This window comes from Chiloscyllium plagiosum, unplaced genomic scaffold (assembly GCF_037043375.1).
Source record: "Chiloscyllium plagiosum isolate Xiang-an unplaced genomic scaffold, Cpla_swu_hap1 HiC_scaffold_4, whole genome shotgun sequence".
NCBI lineage: Eukaryota > Metazoa > Chordata > Chondrichthyes > Orectolobiformes > Hemiscylliidae > Chiloscyllium > Chiloscyllium plagiosum.
In genome coordinates this window covers 10196326-10217916 of record NW_028270142.1, presented here as the reverse complement: position 1 = coordinate 10217916, position 21591 = coordinate 10196326, and the positions used below count along the sequence as shown (strand labels likewise).

Genomic DNA, 21591 nt, shown 5'->3' with positions numbered 1-21591 from the left:
ATTCTGGATTAATGGTGCTGGAAGAGCACAGCAGTTCAAGCAGCATCCGAGGAGCAGCAAAATCGACGTTTCGGGCAAAAGCCCTTCAGCTTTATTCCTGATGAAGGGCTTTTACCCGAAACGTCGATTTTGCTGCTCCTCGGATGCTGCCTGAACTGCTGTGCTCTTCCAGCACCACGAATCCAAATTCCATGCAGTGGTGTTGCAGTGTTCCACCAAGTTCCCTTTTGCCAGAGCTCATTCTAACTGCAACTGAACATGTGGTCATTACAGTTTACTCAAGCAAACAAGCAGTAACGCTCTAAGCAGAAATACTCTAAAACTGGCCTCTAACCTTCATGTTCCTAATTCATAGTGTGACACGCCTCCCCCACTTCTTACATCTGACAGAGAGACTGGAATAGCCATCCATAATGAGCATGGCAATATTGAGAAAAGGCACACTGCTCTTAATGACGGGTCCAGGTTAATCTCCATTAATCCCTTCATTGAGCGTGGCCCCAAATCTCGCTTAAAAGCAAGTTAGATTAATTTTAGTTGGATTTATGCAGGAGTAATGCTGCTGGGTGATGTAATATCTAATATTCTTCATTCGCATGGTCTCCAAGACACGCAAACGTCATGTTACTTTATACCTGTCTCTCTATGACTTGTTCTACATAGCATGAATTGCTACAATCAGCTCTGCACAGGTTCCCCATTTACATGGTGAAAGACTCCTGTGCAAAGATAGTACAGGGCTTGCATTTCAATAACAATGTCCTGTATATGTGCATATTCAACTTTGCTAATTTATTCACTAATGTAGCACTTAAGAGTGCATGGATATTTGCACCACAGCACTGTATTGTGGTGTTCTAAATTTGCCACCATTGACTGAATCTGTACACACTGAGCTAACTAACCTAGCAACACATACAATTGGGATCAGCTCTAATGACACCATATACGTCCAGATAAATGGTACTGCCAGGCATCCCCTCTCCATCCTGCTTTCAATAACTTTTACATCAGTTCCCATAAGAAACGTGTCTTCAATGGAATGACTCCTAACCTCCTACCACTTGCATATTGTTGAAGTGTACATGACACGTTTGCTTTATTGGAAACTGCAACTGCAAACAAATTTTCCTTACACTGTCTGATGGGGTCCATCTATGTTCAACTTCACTTTTGAAATGGACCAGTCAGAAAAGAACCCTTTCCCTGATGAGCTGGGGGAGAGCCCCACTCGTAGATACTGCCTACCACTCTCTTTTGCAGGATAATTAATGCTTTGGGATTCCTACAGCTCCATGCTCTATATGGTCAGCCTTATTGTTGACCCTGTAAGCAAGACTCACACCATTTACTTCATGTAACAGAATGCCAAACTAAGGCACATCAGAGTCATCCTGTAGTATAATGGCTACCCTAATCAGATTGTTACTCACTGAATACCACACTACCCTAAAGAAGAAGGGGTCCCAAAAATTTAAGCAACCCTTGAAGTATCAGGCTATAGCAACACAAGTGCTGTTCTATACAAGTAGGATACAGCCATCAAACCAAAATGATATTCTTCCAAAATGATAAGTGAATCATGTGGGATATGAATTTCAGTGGTGGTGTATGCCCAGTCTTTATACCATGTCTACAGCAGCTACAGTACCAACAATAGCCCCCCCCCCCCCCCCCCCTCCCTGTTGTGCTGATGGGAATGAAGAGCTCCAGTTTCATTCTGACCCTGAAACATTTGGCAGGGATTTATTGTTTTTTGCAACAGTTTGGGTGTGAATGTCTTTATAGTTGACCAACTACCCAGACCTCCATCAGTGAGAAAGCCCATGTGTCAAACAAATCAGTCGCCTGAGAGCTGACAGGCACGCTACGTGACCAATTGGCTACTTGGCCAGAGAAGTCCTGCCTGCCATAAGCTGCTGGCCAATTGGAAGTGGTCAGATAATGGGATCTAGATGTTGCCTGGGCTGCGCAGTCATGAAGGTGTGGACTGGTGAGAAGGGGAGTGCATCTTTTGTGGTATTGTGGGTTGGGGTGTTATGAAGGTGTGGAGGTGTACTGTATCTTTAAGAGAGTTGAAAAGCTAGCAAGGACTGACAAAGAACAGGGTATCCTGAACAAGATAACAATGTAACACTTGGTCAAAACAAATTGCAGCAGCTGGATTGTCATGAAACAAAAACAAATTCAAATTCAGTTTAAATTATGTCCCGAGATACCAAAATCCAACCAAGTTTGAATTTAATATTTTGATAATGTTAAAACCAATGAAACAATCCGATGTTTTGGTGTACACAACCAGACATTTAGAACAATTAGGGGGAGAACTGCCATGGACCAGCAAATGTAGACTGTTAGCTGAGGAGCTCTCTGAAAGGTACCTGTCTGTGGGGGATTGCACAGCAGAACATCGAGGCTGACCTGGGGAGAATCTACAAAGAAGAATTGGCAAAGCTGATTGGTTTTGAAATGTGATTTTTTTTTTGTAAATTTTAATCGGATTTTTAAAAATCGGATTAGTAATGTAGAGTGGGAGGTTAAAAAAAAGGTAAGTTTAAGAGAAAGGAGTTGTCAATAGTTGTTGGTTTTATATTCTCTGTTGGACTTAACTAGTGACCTCTGGGATAGTTCTTTGCCTCTTGAATTTTAACAGATTACAGCATGCGGTGAATCTTTTCTGTGTGACTGGTTTAAATTAGCAGAGGGGTTTACCCCATGTCCTAACAGGGGGCAAGGGAAGAGGGGTTGGCTGAAAGCCTTTTCTGTGCCCCCACCTACAGCAGCCATCCCATAGACCTGGTGGCAGGCTTCCCTGGTTCCTCCATCAGTACCTGTAGGAAAGGAAGATCAGCCATGGGCCTTCTGACTCAATTATTGAGATGGCAAGAAGAGAACAGGTATCTCTCCCATGATTAGTCCTTTCCACAACAAGCTTTAGCACTTATTGGGAGGGGAGATTAGAGTGGTGCTGGAAAAGCACAGCAGGTCAAGCAGTAAATAAACGTTTTGGGCAAAAGCACTTCAGGAATGATGAAGGGCTTTTGTCCGAAATGTCGATTTCCCTGCTCCTCGGATGCTGCCTGACCTTTTGCTGTGCTTTTCCAGCACCACTCTAATCTTGACTCTAATCTCCTGCATCTGCAGTCCTCACTTTCGCCGGCTTCTTGGGAGGGCTCATTCCAGCTACCAACTCTGTTACTCCTCATAGGCGTGTCTGACCTAGCAATCACATCCATTATTTTCAGTTTTTATGGCAGCACCACCTGCAAGTTCCTCAAACCTTCACCCATCTGTCCCCTCACTGTTGCTCAGTCCAATCCTAGAACCTCCTTCCCAACAGCACCTGTGGATGTTCTATACCTTGAGGTCTTCGGCAAATTACAAAAGGCACTTGTGCCATCTTCCCCCAGAGAATTAGGGATTGGGCATTAAATGCTGGCTACTACACATCATGACCAAATTGTAAAGACCATTAACTGCCTGAAATGGTTGCAGTGGGTTACCTTTGGATTTCCAGTTGGGATGATTACCATGGCCAGAGTTTTCAGCATATTGCTTGTTATTTCTAAAAATAAATAGTCTTGTGTTGCACTGTGTCACTGCCTGATCAGAGGCTACCTATTGCTTCCTTTGAACTTGCATGTTCTGTACAGATCATGTAGGTTTGAGCTTTACGTGATTTGAGACAGTAACATTTCCCCTTTCTTATTCATGAAATTCTAGATCCATAACCTATTATAGAGTCGATTTATGTCTCACAGCACCACAAAGATAAATTCTCATCACATGTTTACGTTCTATTTCTCTCCCTGGTCTTCCCCACACCCCTATAATAACCTTGCAGGTGGAGTGGATTTTTGCTTTGCGCGATTGCCATGCTCTTAGTTATAGTGCCAATGTTCACTTTCCCCCAAAAACTACCACCTCGACAGAAGAAGAAAAAGAAAATGGGCTCGGGTGATTCAAATAATGATGATGAGATGATGAAAGAGAAATCCGACAGCAGAGAACCTAGAAAGAGTGCAGTCGCTTCCTCAATGGCTTTTGGAAAGGACATTAAAGGTGAGTGTGTTCAACACTTTATTTTGTGCAGTTATCAGCCAGTTTAGCTTAATTGGGTTGTATTTTTCACATGTAAATTGTTCATTAATTATGTGTACTCCTTATTACAGGTAGTAATAGGAGTTATTGCAATAATTTTAGTTCTTTCTGTAACTAAATTGGAAATTAGTGAATAAGTATTAGCTCATTAATATTCACTTGTTATTTGACATTACTAGTTATTTCTTAAATTAGCTGTTTAATACCCTTCTGTTGTTAAGCTACAGTTTATTCCATGATCACCACCTTATTAGTTATTCGTACAGGAGAGTAAGAGAGCCCCTAATTGGTAGAGAATTGTGAGACTGTTTAAGCATTAGACAATCATTTTCAAAAGAAATGGCAGTGAAAATGTACCCCCTTCATCCAAATGAAGAATGTTACATCTGTGACAAGCACAACTGGGTTTTGAGAGCATGTCAAAAAGATAAATGCTTCACTGTTACTTGAATGGCCTGTGTCTTGTGAAGTATGCTCTAAGAATGATTTTTTTTGGACATGAATTATTTTTGAACGATCCTTAGAACGGCAGAGTAGTTTTCTGAATGTGTGAAGCAAATACCTCCAGGATTCTATATATTGACAAATTCAGCAAATTGAATTTCTGAAAGCTTTTCACAAAATTGACTATGATGCATTTTTACTTTACTACATATCCACAAATGATTGTCAAAAATCCAAGGCTTCATTTATTGCTCTTTTGTTTCTGTGCTTTTCCAGTCTCTCCTTTTACCTTTCCTTTCTCTCTTCCTATTTATTTGCAATCCTTCCTCCTTTCTTAGTTTCTGTTGTCTCTCTCCTCACCCACTTTATTCTCTTGTTTGTTTACCTGATCATGCTCCTTTGCTTCCATTCTCTTTCACCCATTTTGTGTCTTTCTTTTTGTAGATATTTTTATTAGTTCCTTCTTCATTTAAATGTTCATATTTTCTACCTGATATTACACTATGCAGTGATTATAATGAGGTCAGCCAGATGGACCTCATAGAATATGAGTCCCTGATTAGGGCTGTTAAGCTGGTCTAATCAAGGAGTCCTGGCTGACTGACATAAACAGGAATGTCACAGATTCTGTTTGCTCTGAGAGCTGGCTCTGAAGAAGCAGGGCTAGTGTCAATTTCTATGCATGTGTAAATAAAGAGTGACTTGGAGATGGGATATTGGCCTCGCATTACTCCATCCATGGATAAGTCTATAACCTCAACAAGGTATGCCAAAAAAAGTTGCCAGAGTAATCAAAAAGTCATGATTTTCTTTATTTATTCATGGGATGTGGGCAATGCAGGCCAGGCATGTATTGCCTGTTCCTATTTGCTCAGTGGGCAATTAAGAGTCAACCACATTGTTGTGAGTCGTAGCGTTGCGTGTCGGCCACACCAGGTAAGGAAGACAGATTGCATTCTCTACATTAGTGAACTAGGATGGCTTTTAAGGACAATCAAGAGTGGCTCCATGGTCATCGCTGGGTCAGCTTTTACTCAAGCTTTTAATTTATTTCAAATTTCAGCATCTGTCAAAATGGAATTCAAAGCCATAGAACGTTTGCCTGCGATTATGGGTTGCTATTGTGCCTTCCCATATGGTACAGATGGAAGCCACTCAGTCTTTTGTTCATTCGACAACCCTTTGCTAAAGCTAGCTAATTAATCACACTACCCTACTTTTGATCCATTGCGTACAAATTTAGTTTTTCACAATATCTGCTCAATTCACTTTAAAACTTATGTTTGAATTTGATTGCATCATTCTTTCAAGATTTTCCTTTTCATTCCAAAAACTTGCTGGGTTAATTTTTTTTTCCCCTCATACCATGTTTACTTGCTCCCTCACTAAGGTTTTGACATCCTTCCCTAATGTATGGTGCCCAGAATTGAACACAATATTCCAATTCAAGGCTAATCAATCTTTTGTTCCTTCCATTGTACTCTTTTCTTCTATTTATAAAGCCATCAACATGATGCATTTTGTTCATTGACTTGCCAACTTAACACTTCCAAATACCTCTGGGTCTGTTCTTGCACCCACTTTCAAATTGTACCATTGTAACAGATGACATTTAGATTTGGGATTCATTTTAAACAAATTGTCGATTTGTTTGCATTGTTGATGAACAACATTTCAGTGCCCTTTTGCTGAAAAATGTTTGCGAGAAACATACCACGTAAACAAAACGCTGCATATTTATTTAATGTTTTCTTTGCTATATTTGGTATTCTGGTGGCATTTTTTAGTCTGTATTTCATGAAATGTTACATGTTGGACCTCTGAAAATTAATAGTTCAGATGTAATAAGCTGTGTCTAAGTATTTCAGGTGAAGTTTGAAAAGAAGTCAATTTTCCATTGTATGTAAGTGGTGAACAGAATTGAACTGTTATAAAATACAATCAGTATATAGTACATGCATTTATCCACATACTTTTCATGCAGGCAAGACTCAGTTCTTAATGTTATCTTCCTTTCTGGTATGGGTAGCTCAATTTATCACATTTCCTGATGATTAGATTGAAACTGGGAACCCACGATATAAGGAACCATACATGGAAGGTGTATGCTGCTGTTCCATTGCACAGCTACTTTCAAACTAATTCTTGTTGCTACTGGAGAGATTTCCATTAATGCCCTATTGTGCAGCAAAATTGTAAATTGTAAAATTCTCAAGCTCCAATTAATGAGTCTCTGGCGAGTGAATAGCAATGTGAGTTAGAAAATCCCTGCTGCTTCACAAAGTAGGCTTGAGTTATTTTATCTCCACGGTTTTTACAGAAACCTCATCCTCAGGAAGCAGCAGAACATTGTGCATCTCCAAGGCTCCAGTGACGCCACACTAGTTGGACAGTGGGATTAGCTGCTGGGGCCAAATCTCGAAACGAACTGTACAACTTTTGATCTGATTCTGTCATTGAACAGCATTTACTGCGACATTTCATGTCTCTTGTCTGTACGAACAAGTAAATTATTAATGATCACACAAATATACAGAGAAGCCTCGATTATCTGAATGTGAAGTATCTGAATTTCGGATTATCCAAACGAGATCACAAGGTCCCGAAGCTCGGCTAAACTGTGTTATCCAAACATTTGATTATCCGAACAAAATACTCCTCATCTGTGTCATTTGGATAATTGAGGTTCCTTTGTATACTGTTTTTCAAGAATGCCAATGTCCTGTGTTTATACTGGCTGTTTCAAGGACCATTCACAAGTCTGTGCAGACCAACCCTAACCTAATCGCAGTCCTGTTTCTACCAGGAGTGAATCCCAATGCTGCAGAAAGGAAGCAGCAATTCTTTTCTAATCAGACCAGTGGCTAAAATCTCATCTGATAGCAACAATCAGGTAGAGACAGTATTCACAGGGAAGGGAAGGAATGATGGCACTGAAGGGGGGAGAGAGAGAGAGAGAGAGGGGTGGGTAGAAGGAAATGTAATGGGAAAGAAACAACGGAACTTTCGTCAAGTGGGACATTAGTTTTAGGATAAGGGGTGCACAGTCTGTGCATTACCCTGTGTTTATTGTGTGGTGCACAGTATGTGCATTATCCTGTGTTTTTAATGTGGAGCACAGTCTGTACATAATCCTGTGTTTATAGTGTGGGGCACAGTCTGTGCATTATCCTGTGTTTATAGTGTGGTGCACAGTCTGTGCGTTATCCTGTGTTTATAGTGTGGTGCACAGTCTGTGCATTACCTAGTGTTTATAGTGTGGTGCACAGTCTGTGCATTATCCTGTGTTTATAGTGTGGTGCACAGTCTGTGCATTACCTAGTGTTTATAGTGTGGAGTACAGTCTGTGCATTATCCTGTGTTTATATTGTGGGGCACAGTCTGTGCATTACCCTGTGTTTATATTGTGGGGCACAGTCTGTGCATTACCCTGTGTTTATAGTGTGGTGCACAGTCTGTGCATTATCCTGTGTTTATATTGTGGGGCACAGTCTGTGCATTACCCTGTGTTTATTGTGTGGTGCACAGTATGTGCATTATCCTGTGTTTTTAATGTGGAGCACAGTCTGTACATAATCCTGTGTTTATAGTGTGGGGCACAGTCTGTGCATTATCCTGTGTTTATAGTGTGGTGCACAGTCTGTGCGTTATCCTGTGTTTATAGTGTGGTGCACAGTCTGTGCATTACCTAGTGTTTATAGTGTGGTGCACAGTCTGTGCATTATCCTGTGTTTATAGTGTGGTGCACAGTCTGTGCATTACCTAGTGTTTATAGTGTGGTGCACAGTATGTGCATTATCCTGTGTTTATAGTGTGGAGCACAGTCTGTACATAATCCTGTGTTTATAGTGTGGTGCACAGTCTGTGGATTACCCTGTGTTTAGAGTGTGGAGCACAGTCTGTGCATTACCTAGTGTTTATAGTGTGGTGCACAGTCTGTGCATTATCCTGTGTTTATAGTGTGGAGCACAGTTTGTGCGTTATCCTGTGTTTGTAGTGTGGAGTACAGTCTGTGCATTAACCTGTGTTTATAGTGTGGAGTACAGTCTGTGAATTCTTCTGTATTTATAGTGTGGAGCACAGTCTGTGCATTGTCCTGTGTTTATAGTGTGGGGCACAGTCTGTGCGTAATCCTCTGTTTATAGTGTGGAGCACAGTCTGTACATAATCCTGTGTTTATAGTGTGGTGCACAGTCTGTGCATAATCCCGTGTTTATAGAGTGGAGCACACTCTGTGCATTTCCCTGTGTTTATAGTGTGGAGCACAGTTTGTGCATTATCCTGTGTTTATAGTGTGGAGTACAGTCTGTGCGTAATCCTGTGTTTAGAGTGTGGACCACAGTCTGTGCATAACCCGGTGTTTATAGTGTGGTGCACAGTCTGTGCATTATCCTGTGTTTATAGTGTGGAGCACAGTCTGTGCATAATCCTGTGTTTATAGTGTGGAGCACAGTCTGTGCATTGTCCTGTGTTTATAGTGTGGAGCACAGTCTATGCATTATCCTGTGTTTATAGTGTGGAGCACACTATGCGCATTATCCTGTGTTTATTGTGTGGTGCACAGTCTGTGCATAATCCTGTGTTTATAGTGTGGAGCACAATCTGTGCATTACCCTGTGTTTATAGTGTGGAGCACAGTCTGTGCATTATCCTGTGTTTATAGTGTGGAGCAGTCTGTTCATAACCCGGTGTTTATAGTGTGGAGCACAGTCTGTGCATTATCCTGTATTTAGAGTGTGGAGCACACTCTGTGCATAACCCGGTGTTTATAGTGTGCAGCACAGTCTATGCATTATCCTGTGTTTATAGTGTGGAGCACACTCTGCGCATTATCCTGCGTTTATTGTGTGGTGCACAGTCTGTGCATAATCCTGTGTTTATAGTGTGGAGCACAATTTGTGCATTACACTGTGTTTATAGTGCGGTGCACAGTCTTTGCATTACCCTGTGTTTATAGTGTGGTGCGCAGTCTGTGCATTACCCTGTGTTTATAGTCTGGAGCACAGTCTGTGCATTATCCTGTGTTTGTAGTGTGGTACACAGTCTGTGCATTGTCCTGGGTTTATAGTGTGGAGCACAGTCTGTGCATTATCCTGTGTTTATGGTGTGGAGCACAGTCTGTGCATTACCCTGTGTTTATAGTGTGGAGCACAGTCTGTGCCTTATGCTGTGTTTATAATGTGGAGCACACTCTGTGCATTACCCTGTGTTCATAGTGTGGAGCACAGTCTGTGCATTACCCTGTGTTTATAGTGTGGAGCACACTTTGTGCATTACCCTGTGTTTATAGTGTGGAGCACAGTATGTGCATTACGCTGTGTTTATAATGTGGAACACAGTCTGTGCATTGCCCTGTGTTTATAGTGTGGGGCAAAGTATGTGCATTATCCTGTGTTTATAGTGTGGAGCACAGTCTGTGCGTTACCCTGTATTTATAGTGTGTGGAACAGTCTGTGCATTATCCTGTGTTTATAGTGTGGTGCACAGTCTGTGCATTATCCTGCGTTTATAGTGTGGTGCACAGTCTGTGCATTACCCTGTGTTTATATTGTGGTGATCAGTCTGTGCATTATCCTGTGTTTATAGTGTGGAGCACAGTCTGTGCATTGCCCTGTGTTTATTGTGTGGTGCACAGTCTGTGCATTACCCTGTATTTATAGTGTGGTGCACAGTCTGTGCATTGCCCTGTGTTTATAGTGTGGTGCACAGTCTGTGCATTATCCTGTGTTTATAGTGTGGTGCACAGTCTGTGAATTGTCCTGTGTTTATAGTGTGGTGCACAGTCTGGGCATTATTCTGTGTTTATAGTGTGGAGCACAGTCTGTGCATTACCCTGTGTTTATAGCGTAGAGCACAATCTGTGCATTATCCTGTGTTTATAGTGTGGAGAAAGTGAGGACTGCAGATGTTGGAGATCAGAGCTGAAAATGTGTTGCTGGAAAAGCGCAGCAGGTCAGGCAGCATCCAAGGAACAGGAGAATCGACGTTTCGGGCATAAGCCCTTCTTCAGGAATGAGGAAAGTGTGTCCAGCAGGCTAAGATAAAAGGTAGGGAGGAGGGACTTGGGGGAGGGGCGTTGGAAATGCGATAGGTGGAGGGAGGTCAAGGTGAGGGTGATAGGCCGGAGTGGGGTGGGGGCGGAGAGGTCAGGAAGAAGATTGCAGGTTATGAAGACGGTGCTGTGTTCGAGGGATTTGACTGAGACAAGGTGGGAGGAGGGGAAATGAGGAAACTGGAGAAATCTGAGTTCATCCCTTGTGGTTGGAGGGTTCCTAGGCAGAAGATGAGGCGTTCTTCCTCGAACCGTCGTGTTGCTATGGTCTGGCGATGGAGGAGTCCAAGGACCTGCATGTCCTTGGTGGAGTGGGAGGGGGAGTTGAGTTATAATGTGGAGCACAGTCTGTGCATTAGCCTGTGTTTATAGTGTGGTGCACAGTCTGTGCATTATCCTGTGTTTATAGTGTGGAGCACAGTCTGTGCGTTACCCAGTGTTTATAGTGTGGAGCACAGTCCGTGCATTACCCTGTGTTCATAGTGTGGAGCACAGTCTGTGCATTATCCTGTGAATACAGCCTCAGCTGGTTGAGTTGTTCAGTTCCAGCATAAGTTCACTACCTGTATATTTAGGGCTTGTAGAAATAAGTGTCTGAGTTTTACTAGAAGTTGTCGTGGTTTTGTGAACCTGAAATGCTACTATTAACAGTTTATTCCATAGGTACTGCTGGCATCTTGTCGTGGAGTGGGTAGTATCCCTGCGTATGAGCAGGATATTCCAGGCACAAGTTCCACTCCAAGACTTGATGGCTGAGGGAGGTGTGTTTGTCGTGCAGCCAAGCAGATTGGTTATTCATCTGCAAATCCTTCCCATGAACATCAGTGGCAGACTGGAAGCGTAGGAGAGAATGCTGGTCAGCTGTGTGATGGAAGGAAACTGGAGCATTGCCATGGGGTTTGTGAGGTCCCAGACGTTAATGGGTGCTCTCAAGCTCAGGCAGTTCCAACAGCATAACGTCCTCATGTTTTTCTTCAAACCATGGGGTTGCCCTAATTGACTGAACCGCGAAGCCTGACTCCTTGCTTCAATTAAATGTTTACAAGCTTTCAGAAATTAATTAAATCTCCCCATAGCCCTCTCCATTCCATAGCCTTCCACTTACAAACCCCTCTCTTAGATGTCTCTTGACCTTCTCCCCAAAACTCTTAGCATTTCTCACTGATGGGTCACAACAGTGAAATAGGGTCAGGAGCTCCCTGCTCTACCATAACTTTCCATAGTTCTAGGCTACAACATGATGTAAAGGTTAACTCAGCAACTGAGACTCCTTGTGACTGACTGTTGCAGTGATTTTAAAAGAGCCACTTCCAAGTCTTGTGTCCAGTTATTACAGATTCTATTCAAGCAGATGTTTGGAGATATGCTAGTGAAAGGTCACTATGGTCCCTCCCTGGAAAACAGCATGAAATCTTATAGTTACACTGTCATTGACTCTTTAGCATTTACATCAAATCCCTTATCAATAAACCAAGTTATCCCAGTCATACAGGTGTCCTTTTCATGTTCGCATTAACCCTGCTATAACTGTAGCACTGCATCCCACTCCTGACTGCTTGTTTGTCACCTCAGCGTGTTATTCATCCTTATGAAGGTCATTGCATTTTACAACTTACCAGTAGCTTGGTTCTCACAGGAGGGGAATTACATCCCATCATTCCTATAGTACTGGCTCCAAGAAAGTGACTGTTGGGATAACTCCTCAGAGGCCAGTATCCCGTCAGCAAGTCATTCTTTATTTACACATGAACAGGTCTTGCATTTAGTATTGCCTCGTACAGAGTCAGCTCTCAGGGTGTCAGTATCTCTGACACTCCCCTTTTTTACCTGTCAGCCAGGGCTCCCTGATTGGATCAGATTAACAGCCCCAACCAGAGAACTCATTTTCTATTAGGTCCAGCTCACCAACCTTGTTACAATCACTACACTCAGAGTTACATCCGTCAATTCTAAGTTATATGTGTACATTTAAATCTCAATCTTATCAATTGTCTCATTTACCACCATTTACCCTCCTTTATACTTCCATCCAATTCAGTTTCTTATTTTCTAGCCTGTGGGCAATTTGTCTATTTTCCCACCAAAGTTCATTTTTCATGTACAAATTTAGTTTGCAGGTTTTTAAATGTCTTCCGGGTGATGAGATGTTCATGGATACACATCATGGATGGACTGCCTTTTCTTTGAAAAAAAAAGAGGCTGAGGCAACTAATTAAAATCTTTAAAATTAGGAGAGGTTTCGATAGGTTGGACACAGAAAAAAGGTTTACTATTGTAGGGGAGAGCATAACTAGAGGCTGTGAATATAAAATCATCACCAAGACCTCCAATAGGGAGTTCAGAAGAAACATCTTTACCTCAAGAGCAGTGGGAACAGCTACCATTGAGTGACTGCAGTGACTAGTGTAGACGGATTTCAGGAGACAGTGGACAAACTAATGATGAAGAAGGGAATAGAGAGTTACTTGGTAGATCTTGATCAGTAAAGATGAGAGGATGTTTGATTGGAGCATAAACATCATTGTGGACATGTTTGCTGAATGGCCTTTTCCTGTTCTGCATGTCCTATGTAATGGCAAGTGTTTTGTGCATTGTTCACTGTTAGGTACATTCCCAGTTTGATTGGTGAAGCCCAAACCTTTGATGTCAATTATGAATAACAGTGGTCTCTGTTCGCACTGACCTTTGTGGAATACTGGTTTCTCCTTCCTCCAATATGTATCATTTACCCTTTGGCACTACTTCCTGCTTTCTAAATTCAACTGATTTTTGACGCATCTAGTTATCTTTCCCCTGACTCTATGAGTCATACAACACAGAAACAGACCCTTCGGTCCATGTTGACCGCGTTCCCAAACTAAACTAGTCCCACCTGCCTTCACTTGGCCCTTAGCCTTCCAAACATTTCCTATTCATGAATCCATCCAAAAGTCTTTGAACCATTGTAACTGAACCTGCATCTACCATTTCTCTGGCAGTTCATTCCACACACAAGCCACTCTCTGACACTTGTCCTAATTTTCAGCAAGAACTCACTGTACAATAACTTACTATATGTTTTATTAGAACCAAGCAAATGATGGGTGTGTTATCCTTGTCAGTTCTTTCCAAGTGTGGAGTTGCAGCATTAACTGAGTGTGTGGGAAGAGGATCTGAATGAACTGAGGCCCAGGCAAACAGAATCACATCCGACTGTGGCAAGGAGTCCTAATGAGGAACCAGGAAGTGCACTTCTTACTGATGGTTTTGGTGACCGCCCCCCTACCAGGTCTGCCAGTTTGGCTGTTATAGGTTTGATAAAACTGAGAACATGTACAGCATGATGCTGCAGTTTGGCAAACGGGCAGAATGAGGCAATGTGCCTATTGTTGCTTTTGGATGAGAAAGGTAACCCGAATAGTATACAATGGATTTCTGGCTCTGGGTGAGCACACACCATGTAGTACCTACTCACACTATTTTTGTTTTCTGTAAAGAATGAATATTGTGCAATGGAATTGTTAGATGCTGGGGTTGTTCAAACTGGAGCCTGTGCTGCTTTATAGTTTAAAGAAACATACTCACCAGGAGCTACAGCAGAATCTTGCTGCATGTGAGCTGCTCAGTATCTGCAGAAATTAGCCTCTTTAATCCATACATGCAGTATACAATATGATAAAGTCCAGTATTTTTTCTATCCATTCATGCTGCAGGAGTTGGCAACGTGCAAAGATTGTAGCATTTTAGAGCAAGGACCCCCTTGCACAGTTTTGATGGATCACTCAGAACAGTTTAAGAGTTGATGGCCCGCTGCTTTAGAACATGCAGAATATACTTTCTTGCCACGTGAATTTAATATTAAATACAGTGAAAAGTGTGTACTGTAGCCCATATATAGGCAACATTTACATTAACTTAGAATAAAACTTTTAAGAAACTTAAAGAGAGTCCAACTTTTCCTTCGATGCTACTACAGTATGCCACAGCCAGAGTCCCACTCCAGCCTTCCCAGACCCGTCCGACCACTGACAGTGTCCTGCTCCGGCCTTCCCAGATCACACCATGCTGCTGAGAGTATCCTACTGTTAACACAGAAGCGCTGAGAAACGGCTAAGCTCAGTGGAGCTGTTAGGAAGCTGCCTGCTAGAGGAGATAGCAGTTCAGCCGACAAGCAGCGTTTGCTTGGTTACAGCTGAGAAAGATAGGACTTCAGAGTAAGCTCAGGGCAGTGCCAGCTTTGTGAAGCTAGCTGTTTGTGAAAGATGTTGCGTGCTGTCATGTAGATGTTGGAGTGCACACTCAGGAATCAAGTGGAATTCAGTTTTAGAGAGAACACCCTCAACCCCCATTTCATCAGTCGTCAATCAAGCAGTGTATGATGGAACCACCTTTCCAGGAAATTTCAAAGCTAGATTTTTGCAAGTGAACAGTTGGAATCCTTTGTGAAAGAGACAAAACTTAATGGAGTTCACAATGCCATTTTAGACTGGGTATGTTGCTGATAAATTCTTCAGATCTTCAGCATCTGCTAGATGTGCTCTTTTAGGTGTTAGGCAACAATTTATCTGTTAACACATATTTACCTCACATTAGTTCTTAAATGTTGGAATATACATTGTAGATTGTAAACTTTTCTAAACTTATATGGTAAGGTTAAGTTTGTTTGTTCAAAACCACGGCATCCAAATGGCTTTATTCATCGAGCAAGTACCTAGGATCTGGAACTTGATCAGCTTTAAACAAAGAAAAGATTGCTGGTCCATTATCAGATCATGGTACAAATATCTATCCAGGATTGGAACATTATGTCAGAGCCCATCCGGATTTGTGAAATCAGCTCAAAGGGAAGTCCTGTTCCCTCAGGATTGGAGGAGGGGTTGGCCTTGCTTACATGGCTACAGTGTCAAAAGAGGATTAAAGACTTGATGTGTGCTGGTGAGGTGAGTGCAGCACGTGATATTCAGCTTGTGGACTTACATCTGACTAAAGCTGAGTATGACTGTGGCAACAATGCATAAACATCCAGTTAACAACAAAAGCCAGGCAAGATCTTTGGCTTTCACATGAAATGGAGCTACTGTATGGAGGATAGCAGTCAGTCAGAGTTAACCTCTTCCTGGCCAGCAGTAATCAAGGGAGGTGGGGCCATGGCTCCCCTATTTTTAACTCCCTCTCAGTCAGTCACACCGAATGTACTTTAAATTTGTTTTTTTTTAGCATGTGCCTATTACACTTTGAGTAAACTTAGTTAAACACATCAGAAAGGTAGAAGAGCTAATTCCAGGGATTTTTTGAGTGAAGGAGTGGAGATGTCATCATTGTAGGTACGTTCGCTGAGCTGGGACGGTGATTTGCAGATGCTTTGTCCCGTGTCTGGGTGACATCTCTAGTGCTTTGGAGCCTCCTGTGAATTGTTGCTGTACTGTCTCTTTTGGAATTTATTTGCTTCTGTTCCTGCTGTTTCCGGTTGCTCATTGTAGTGGCCGGTATATTGGGTCTAGATCTGTGTGCTTGTTGGTAGAGTCCATGGATGAGTGCCATGCATCTAGAAGTTCTCTGGCTGTCCTCTGTTTAGCTTGACCTCTGATCATTGTGTTGTCCCAGTTGAATTTATGGTCCCTGTCATCTGTGTGTGTGGCTGTACACGCGATAGTAGTGATACACACAGGTGACAACAGCCACAGATTCGACTGGGACAACACAACGATCATTAGGACAAGCTAAACAGAGGTCAGCTAGAGAATTTCTAGAAGTATGGCACTCATCCACAGACTCCATCAAAAAGCACATAGACTTTGACCCAATATACCGGCCACTACAACGAGCAACTGGAAGCAGCAGGAACAGAAGCAAATAAATTCTGGAACACGCAGTACAGCAGCACTTCACAGGAGGTTCCAAATCACTAGAGATGTCACTGAGACAGGGGATGAAACATCTGCAAATCACCGTCCCAGTTCGGCCAACATATCCACAACAACAAGTGGTACCTGAGCTACAAATCAGAGAGAATGGGGAAGGGTATTAGGAAATTAGTCTGCTGCAGTTTACATTGTTTAAAAGCTGTGAGAATAAAAACACTTGAGTCCAACTGGTTAACTGTTGTTTTTGTTTCCAAAGCTGCGGATGCCTAGTGTTCTCAGTGAAACCATTATTGTTGTTCCAAGATGCTTTTCATCTGCTGGTTTCTGAGCTTGGGTAAGAGAGAGAGAGGGAGAGAGACAAATCCCTGTCTTGTTCAGTCCATGATGCTTTCTCTCTCTTTGCTGCTGTAAAAGCAATTGTTTATCAAAATCAATTTGTACGTTCCTGAGTCTGGACATTGAACACTCCACAGGTAATTTTTCATCTCTGAGATGTGAAGTAATCATGAATGTGTGAGTAAAAATCCTTCCAGTGCCCTCTCTAATGCTTTCACATCATTTGAATGGTATGAAGCCCAGATATCCTTTCAGTACTCCAGTTAAATCTGGACTAATATTTTATAGGTTTAATATAACTTCCTTGTTTTTGTACACTTATTTAGTCAGCATGTCATTTGCATTATTAACCACTGTCAGTCAGTCCTACAGTTTTCAATGATGTATACACACATCTGAGGCCCCTTTGTTCCTGCACCCCTTTTAAATTGTACCCTTTAATTTAAAACTGTCTCTTCCAACCAATCATTTCACACTAACACTAACCCTAACCATTCTCAGAAGTCCATTCAGCACTTTACCAAATACCTTTGTGATGTCTACGTACACAGCATCAAATATATTACCTTCATCAACTCTCTCTGTTACTTCATCAGAAAACTCAGGCAGTGTCATCCTCCCTTAACAAATTCACACTCTCCTTCCTTAATTAACCCACATTTACCCAAGTGACTAAATTTTGTTCTAATTTATTGTAAACGTTTCTCTACCACGGTGATTAAACTGGATAGCCTATAATTATAATTTATATCCTTTTGTTTCTACAAGTGTATAACATTTACAACACTGCCATCCTCTGATAAAACTCCTGAGTTTAAGGAAAAATAGGAAATGTTGGTCAATACCTTTGTAATTTCCACTTTCACTTCCAGATGTGAACATCCAGTGCTCATGCATTATCCCGTTTAAGTTCACATCTCCCTTTAACATACACCTTCTTGAAAACTCCTCCTTTACACGCTGCAAAATATTGCTTTCATTTCTGGCAATGGTGTGTGGTCAAAAATATCCACAGTACCTTAAATCCTGTTGGGTTCTTGTTTGAGTGCGGTTTCCTAGACATTTGATGAAAACTCCTAGCTAAACACGATCCAGAAGGAACTATCGAAGCAGCTGGGAAATCTGAACCTGTTCTATTTGTTAAACGGAACGTTAAAAGCGAAGCCTGAAAAGCACCTCGTTTTTTTTTACCGGCAAAGGGGAGGTGAGTTTCGAGTAGGTGGCCTTACCCATTTAGGGTCTCCATCTGCACTGCTACTTCCAAACAAGCCATGAGCAGTGTGATCAGGGGTTGCAGTTCACCAGGAAGGAGGTGATGGAATAGCATCACCTTTCAGTATCAGTCCTACATCCTCAAAGCAGGATGGGAACCGCACTGACAGTAACTACAAAGGTGACCTTTGTCCTCAATTCTTTAGCAAGCAAAGTATAACGTATCTAATATCTATCAATTCATTGACCTTTGTTGTAGTGATACAGGGTTCTGAATGCCAACAGAAGGGATTAATTGTCTTCTTCATTAATGGGGAGAGGCAGGATGGAAATGCACTCGACTTTATCAAGATAATTAACTTCCTGGGGTGCTGTTGACTACTCAAGTGACTTTGCCCATTCAGCATCTGAATTGTGAGAGAGATGAAGCTGACACTCAGTAAGAGAGCAATTGCTTTGCAATTACAGGCAACAAACCATGCAGGTGAATGTCCATTATCCTGATAGCAGTCATGATAGATTCATCCCTTGCCAGTCTGCTGTTCTTGCATCTTTTAGCCATTGTGTTGAACCAGAGGGAGGTGCTGAAGAGCAATAACTGACCTACTAATGATTTCCTTCTGTGATTCTGCCAGATGTGACCAATGCCAGTATAATGATGGGCTTGTTGTCACAAGGAATGTAATTGAGCAGATGATTAGGGGTGCAAAATTAACAGTGTCACTTTCTCAGTCATTCTTGGGGCCCAGTTGGCTGAGCCACATCCATGTTAATCCGTAATCTCCCCCACAAGCCAGCAGCATGAGGGTATGGCTCTTGTTGCAGAGATTTGGAGAAGCAACTGAAATGGATGAGGAAGAGAAGACGCAGAAATGTCCATGATCCAAATGAACAGTCAGTGAGTGCACCCAGATCCCTATTGCTGAACTGTTCCACACCGTAATGTTCCACTGGCATGGTCCTCAAAGCATCCTCACTATCTTAAATTAAGCCACCAAATTGATTTATTTGTTTATCAGCTTGTTCAAGCATGTTATGACACACTTCTGAATCAGGTGTGATTCAATCTGGGCGTCCTAGCTCACAGGTAGGGCACTGTTTCTGTACCCTACCACGAAGCAATTATTCCATACCAACTTTATGCAGCACCTGATTGACACTCATTCACCACTTTAAACCTGCACTTCCTCTACCATTACTACAACGTGGCTGCAATTTGTACAATCCACAGACAGAATGCAGCAACTCACCAACATTTCTTCAAATCACCTCCCAAACCTGTAATCTCTACCATCCTGAAGAAACATGGAAACACTACCACCTGTAAATTCTCCTTTAACCACACACCAACAGCCTGACTTAGAATATGGATGGCCATTTCTGGGTCATTGCTGTGTTAAGATTCTGGATCTCGTTATATGGGTGTATTTCCTCACTACAAAGACTGTGATAACCCAAGGATACAGCTTACCATTACCTTTACGTGAGCAATTGGATATGGGCAAAAAAAACATTGACTTTGCTCGCAATGTCCACTTCATGAGTGAGTGAATAAATAAAACTAAAAAACAGAGAGTGAGAGTAAAGAGTAGCAGAGAGTGGGAGATTTTGTTCCTCAGTGTTTAACATTAACAAATTGAACTTTACAACCAGAAAACCATTTGCTAAATGTTTGGATAAAGGTATGGAGGAAAGACAATGTTATGGAGAACAGGAAATTTTATTTTATTCATTCATGGGATATGGGTGTTGCTGGCTAGACCAATATTTATTGGCCAGAAGGCTGATAGGAGTCAACCACATTGCTGTGGGTCTGGAGTCATATGTAGGCCAGACCAGGTAAGGATGGCCATTTCCCTCTGTAAAAGGCAGAGGTGAACCAGATGGGTATTTCCAACAATGGTTTCTGATGATCATATGACTCTTATTGCAAGGTTTTTATTAGATTCAAAGTCCACCATCTACTATGGCAGGATTTGAGCCCAGGTCCCCAGAATATTACCTGGATCTCTGATTTATAGACTAGTGATAATGCCACTAGACCATCACCTCCCCTAAGGTGGTAGTACATTTTGGGAGACAAATTGGGAGGTTACTTATTAGGTTTAAGGTAAAGTGGGGAAGAGCAGCAAAGGGGTCTTAGAGTACAATTATATCCAACATGAATTGAATTGAATTGAATTTATTGTCATGTGTACCGAGGCACAGTGAAAAGTTTTGTCTTGCGAGCAATACAGGCAGATCACAAAGTTACGTAGCATAGATAGTAAAGAATAGGTAAACAGCGGCAAAAACAAAAACACAGGTACAGGTGAATGTTAACAGTTTGAGTCCATTAGTATTCTAACAACAGTTGGGTAGAAACTGTTGTGAAACTGGCTGCTGCGTGTGTTCAGGCTTCTGTACCTTCTCCCCGATGGTAGAGGTTGTAGAAAAACATTGCCAGGGTGGGATGGATCTTTGAGAATGCTGGCGGCCTTTCCTTGACAGCGGGGCCTGGTACATGGATTCTATAGATGGGAGGTTGGCCTTTGTGATTATCCAGGCCGAGTTCACCATTCTCTGCAACCATCTCTGATCTTGAATGGTACATACCAGGTAGTGATACATTCAGACAGAATGCTCTTGATGGCGCACCTATAAAAATTTGCAAGGATATTCGCCGTCATGCCAAATTTCCTCAGCTGCCTGAGGAAGAAGACATTGGGCCTTTGTAACTAGTGCGTACACAAGACAAATTGTGACATAGGTTGGTGATGCCATACACACACCAAAAAACGACAAACCAACCACTAGGCTTTACTACGAGAGAGGTAGAATTGAGAGGGGGGGACGTTGTGCTAACCTGCATTGAACCCTAAGTTAGGCCACAGTATATAGTACATACAGTTGTCGTATTATAATGTCACCTCATTATAAAAAGAATATAGAGGTACTGGAGAGGGTGCAGAGAGAAGATTTATGAGGATGATACCAAAAATGTGTGGGTGTACATAACATGAAACGATTGAGAATCTGAGGCCCTTGCTTCTTGGAAAAATAAAAGGCAGAGGTGGGTTCTAATAGAAATCTTTACAATCATGAAAGATTTTGATAGATTGAATGCAGCGAATATTTCCTCTTGTGGTAGGAACATGAGCAGCTGTCAAAGAATGCAAGACAGTGACTGAGAAATCAAATAGGGAACTTAGAAGAAACCTCTGGCTAAAGTCTGAAGAGAGTGTGGAACTCGCTACCACAGGGAGTGGTTGAAGTTAATAGTGAACATGCATAAAGGCAAACAAGAGAACCATATGTGGCAGAAGGTAACAGAGGTTATAGTGAAAGATTTAGCTTAGGAAGACTGGGAGGATGCTCAGTTAGGAATGAGTGCCCATTGGCCCTTGGCTAAACTGCAGAGCTAGGCATGATCTCCGAGCACTAACCACACATAACTTTACCACCACGGGCACTGGCACCCAACATTCAAGGAGGCATTGCCACCATCCAGGCATCTCTCTGCAAACCAGACTTGCCAGTCAGGGAAAAAGTGACAATGAGCAGTGTATGGCTGCATGATGTACAGTTACCACCCAGGGATCGACACCCAGTCCAATGTATGGA

The 21591-nt window shown here is 42.1% G+C and overlaps 1 protein-coding gene across 2 annotated transcripts in view; it reads left to right on the top strand.

Moving 5' to 3' along the window:
• Positions 1-21591, top strand: part of LOC122549421 (solute carrier organic anion transporter family member 5A1) — a 186059-nt gene that overhangs the window by 116679 nt on the left and 47789 nt on the right. For both annotated transcript variants that reach the window (XM_043689228.2, XM_043689227.2), the window contains exon 3: positions 3845-4062. In XM_043689228.2, the coding sequence (XP_043545163.2) occupies positions 3845-4062 (218 nt within the window). The remainder of the gene's footprint in view (positions 1-3844; positions 4063-21591) is intronic.